We start from the raw sequence: 5,000 nt of genomic DNA on the forward strand, positions 1-5,000 counted from the left end.
TATGGAAATGCCGATATACAATAACCAACCTTGGCATATAATATATAAGATTATTATACATTTTGATTCTAATCACTGCTGATGTAGTGAATTCTCTCTCTCTCTCTCTCTCTCTCTCTCTCTCTCTCTCTCTCTCTCTCTCTCTCTCAATCTCTCTATCTCTCTCTCTCTCTCTCTCTGATTGTGAGTCTTTAGGATGAATAAAATAGACTTCACTCTGCATTTATTATTGTAATCAGACCGCGAGTTAATTGATTAGTTCTCATTGAAGTCCTTTTATATACAATTGTAAACGTTAACACAAATGGTTTTGGTTGTTGGTATAACTCGGTTGGCGGGTAGAATATTATAACATTTGCGAGAGAAACAAACCTGGACAAGTTTAGAAGCTTTTGCCACTGAACTATAAATAATTCAGTTCTGAAATTGTAGCACGATCAACCCCATAATATTGTTAAGATTCGTGTAAACAATTCATCACGAAAATATGTCTAAAAATATGTACTCTAAAATTGTTTAACTCTCTCCTTACCAACTATAGGAAAATCGTCACATTCGTTATGATACAACCAACATTTTTCTGATTCAAAGTTCTTTTGTACATCACAAATTTTAAAGAAAATGAACAATGTGTTGTAGAGCATGTTTTGCTAAAGAAATTATTTACCACAACAACTTCCTGCTATTTTGTTTGAGTGCTAAAAATATATTTTTGTGTTTGGTGGGTGTGAAGTTTTGGGGAAAATCCTGAAAATGGCTGGTAAGGAGAGATTTAAATTAACGCACCGAATTAAGCTACATCGAAGAGTTCGGACGTTTTCTCAAACTTGGATGTCATGTTGATCTCCCATTTGCTTTACAACTATGGGTAGCCTTTTTCCCCATGATCCAATTTATTTTCAAATGTCTTGAAAAGTGATTCGATCCCATGAATTTTGAATTCTCTATTTTAACTCTGTTTCTGTGTAGGAAGATGCGCGACTCTTTTAGATTGTCTTGGATATCATTGACCAAATTATGCTCTCCATTGGATTCAAGACATTACTCCTTGGAGTCCATTTCTTAATAAATAAATCTAATGTGATTTTTTTTTTTTTTTTTTTTTTTTGCTTTCCATTGAAAATTGTGTAATATTGCTTGAACAAAAAATTATTCTATACTCTATCCCCATTCGTTTGTTTTTTTAACAAGCCGGGTCAGCTTCTTAAAAACAAGGCGCAAGTTGGAAACTTTCGATATCATGATTTTTATACGACTTTGGCGGAGTTTCTTAACAATGCAGGGTTTATAATTAATCTCCTCAAGTACTTACTTAAGGTCGTGTTTTGTTGTTTGTAAATTTTCGAATGTTTCTGATTTCTTCTTCGCATTCATATAGCGCCATATTTTTTTCCATTTTTTTCTCGCACCCTTTCATTATATACTCCTAAGCCTGGGGTTTTAAGACTTTCGAAAAGTTGGAGAGTTATCTTAACCTGATTTGAAACTATATTGTCATTGTATGGCAGAACGTGAGGTAATCGGGTTTTTATAAGATATTAAACAATTCTCATGTCACAGCCTATGTCCATGCGTTGTGTTCAAAATGATTCTGTACGATCAATTTTTTTAAACTGCTGCGTAAAAAACTGTTGACAATGAATGAAGGGAAACTGGAGTAAAAATAAACATCCTCCTCCTCCTCCTCCTCCTCCTCCTCCTCCTCCTCCTCCTCCTCCATCCATCTAACCCCCCAGACAAATTTAATGAAAAACGATACGCAGCACGTCATCATCGTTGCAGTTGTTCCATTTCCCCTGGGCAACCATTGTTTATTATTCAAATATGGCATTTTCAGTATGTATCTCTATGCGACTGATGCAAAAGCGCGCTATGTAGTCTTGTGGTATGACACTCGCTTTCGGATCAGAAGGTCCTGGATTCGAGCCTCGCTCGGCGCTGAGTTAAGTTCTTGGAAAAGACTCATTACTGACACTCTCACCGTACTCAGGTGTAAAATGTGTACCTGGTCGATAACAGCAATGTCTCTGTCGGAAAAATATTGTAATATCGCCGCACAGGCGTCATGTCTCGTTTTACATGTTAAATGTTGCTGTCGGGGACCCCTTGTAAAGCGCTGTGAGCACGTTTAGTGGATAATGCGCTATATAAAAGCTCAATTTAAAAGATCCGATATTCTGTGGACAAAAAATGTGGCATATTTGGTAAAATCCTCGTTTAGCCAACTCAACTATTATTATCGCCAACGAGATGAAGAGAACAGACAATCAAACGCATGATGTAATTATTCGCTGTACTGCCAAACCGTTATACCGTCACATAATATGCCCTTTGCTCAGATATGACGATATATCGAGGTTTCAGTGTAATTGGAATTCGAGATCATGAAGGTTTGAGGATAATTTTCATGGGAAATTTAAACTCTCCAGATACGGAGTTAATGGATACAACACAATGAATACAGACATGAAAACAGCCAAGGGAGATCATTCCCCTCCGACTCAGGCGTGCAGACGTCTATGTAATATAACAATTAATTTAATTGTTGCAAAAATATACAAAACTGGATGTACACATGGCAGGCATTTAATTGCTATTCCAGTTTGATGGCATTGGAAAGTAAACGTGTCATTCTGAAGTACGGTTTCCACGTGTACAAAGATACAATGCGTCGTGATATGACGAAACAAGTTAAACTATTGGAAGGGCTCCAGTAACAGACAACAAATAAACTGTGCGTATTTTCCTTTTGGGCGAAGCTAACCCATAGATAACTGCTGTCCCTATCTAACCCCCCCCCCCCCCCCCCCCGCCCTTTTTTCTCCCTTAAGCAATTTGCCTTTTTAAAAAAAGTGTGGATAACTACTCTTCACTGTGATCAAATTAGCATTTCCCAGGTTGCAGGGGATATTGCAATAATACTGTAAGTCAGGTCTAATTTTCTAAAGGAAAAAGGAACGAAATTTGTACTCACTTTTCTGCAGATGACGACAGGAGAAATTCCAGGGTAGGTCGATAGAGTCTGATGCTGGAGACTTGCCGCTTGGACAGCTGTGACACCCGAACTGACAGTTGGGTAGAGCAGGTCCTGGGGGGCCAAGGAGGGGGGAAGATGGGCAGGGGCCGGAATGAGCGTTGGATGCTGAGGCGCTGGGGCAGGAGCGGATGGAGGAGCTGGTGCGGCGGGAGCGGGGGCGATCTGAGTATGTTGATGGGGCAGAACTGTGGTGGGTTGTCCGTAGGGGTAGTAGCTCACATACATGATACCGATTGGATGTAGGAGTGATTAGGGGACAGGATTGTTGAGATCTTCATAGGTTATGAAATTTCCCCAGCAGTGACTCCTTCTTTTCTCAGACAAACGTTGTTGAAGTTGTTTTTTTATGCAGTTGACGATGGAAGATTTATGAATCAAAGACGTTGCGTGCGTAATTCAACGTCTGGTATGTATTTGTGGTATAGACAGAACACCAATCCAAATTGTTTAAATGACGGGATGAAATTTGTAGTTTAATCCGATTGAACTAATAATAACAATGCACCACAGAAAAACTAACCTGATATAAGAATTTAGAAATCAAACACAAACAGAACAGAATTCGTATAATCCGACACTATTGGATGAAATGTAGAGGGATATCCATTAATTGAATTAACACATTAATATAATGATATCCGGTTTGAATTCAACTGGTAAATCCACTTTGCTGAGTCCAATCCGTCGCCGGGAGGGTATTTTTTTCTATGCACTGAATGTATTTCAATATCTACAGCAAATGGTTTGAAAAATCTTTGTCAGAAACCTATAAAATAAACAAGAGAGTTATATAATTCAAAGGAATTGTATCAATATGTATATATATAAATATATATATATATATATATATATATATATATATTATATATATTATTATATATATGAGTGTTGGTGGGTACTTGTAAGTACGAGAGTGCTCGATAATTTAGATTAGAGCATATAAAAATAAATAAATTCACTCACGTATTTTTAAGCCGAAACGATCGTTTTTCAGGATGAAATGAAGGACATGGAAACGATCGTTTCGGCTTAAAAATATGTGAGTGAATTTTTTATATTATATATATATATATATATATATATATATATATATATATATATATATATATATATACGTTTAGATATTATAAAGTATTAATTAGTGCTATTTGATACGTTATTTAAAATAATATTCAATAAGCATTTGGTAATTTGTAGATTTTATCAATCTATATGACAACGCTGTAGTTAAATTATAATGTTTAGTTATATATCTATGTGAAAACGAAAAGATTTATGCTTCGCCGTGCACTCTACTCTACTAAGCATTCTTCTCAAATAATAATGATGGTATTCGAATGTTATTTCGACGTGTTTATATTAATATCCATATAGACTGTTATAAACTTACTTAGATTAAATCATTAATACTTCTCCCCTACAAAATTGGCAATCATTATGTTCGCCTTGTAATAATTTTCAAACTCTTGGCCAGATTTTTCCCCCAAAAAAATTGCATGTAACACAATGCACCATCAGGTTTGTAGCCAAAGTCAGAAAAAATGTACAGACGATAATCGGTATAATACTTTGGATACATTGGATTGGCGTAACGAATTGAGATCAAATAATTCAATTAGTCTAGACAGCATCATTTTACCATAAATCAATAATGAGAAAAAAAAAAGCCCGTAACAGTTATTAATGTAACACAGGCCCATTGTAAATTAATGTAAATTGGAGATGTCTCGTTAGACCATAAAGTACACATGTAGATATATCCATTTTATATTTATTATAAATCAATCTTCCATAACCGCTTGACGCAAGTCTATCTGGTAACAAGTTTGCTGGTTGTATCACTTTTATCCGATGTCCAGTAATTATATGACACTGGCCAATTTCATCCGGCCGGATATCATTACAACCAGAATTGTCCTTCTCTGTCCGGTTTGACCAGCGAGCTTTTACCAGCTGTCCAGCG

General features: G+C 36.2%; 1 protein-coding gene across 13 annotated transcripts in view; it reads right to left on the reverse strand.

The window, feature by feature from the left end:
• Nucleotides 1-5,000, reverse strand: part of LOC144978001 (polypyrimidine tract-binding protein 1-like) — a 351,175-nt gene that overhangs the window by 270,248 nt on the left and 75,927 nt on the right. For all 13 annotated transcript variants that reach the window (XM_078923493.1, XM_078923544.1, XM_078923571.1 and 10 more), the window contains one exon: nucleotides 2,975-3,803. In XM_078923493.1, the coding sequence (XP_078779619.1) occupies nucleotides 2,975-3,262 (288 nt within the window). In that variant the 5' untranslated portion in view covers nucleotides 3,263-3,803. The remainder of the gene's footprint in view (nucleotides 1-2,974; nucleotides 3,804-5,000) is intronic.

The sequence above is a fragment of the Berghia stephanieae genome, chromosome 1, assembly GCF_034508935.2.
Source record: "Berghia stephanieae isolate SIO BIC M18660-M18661 chromosome 1, UCSD_Bste_1.3, whole genome shotgun sequence".
Taxonomy (NCBI): domain Eukaryota; kingdom Metazoa; phylum Mollusca; class Gastropoda; order Nudibranchia; family Aeolidiidae; genus Berghia; species Berghia stephanieae.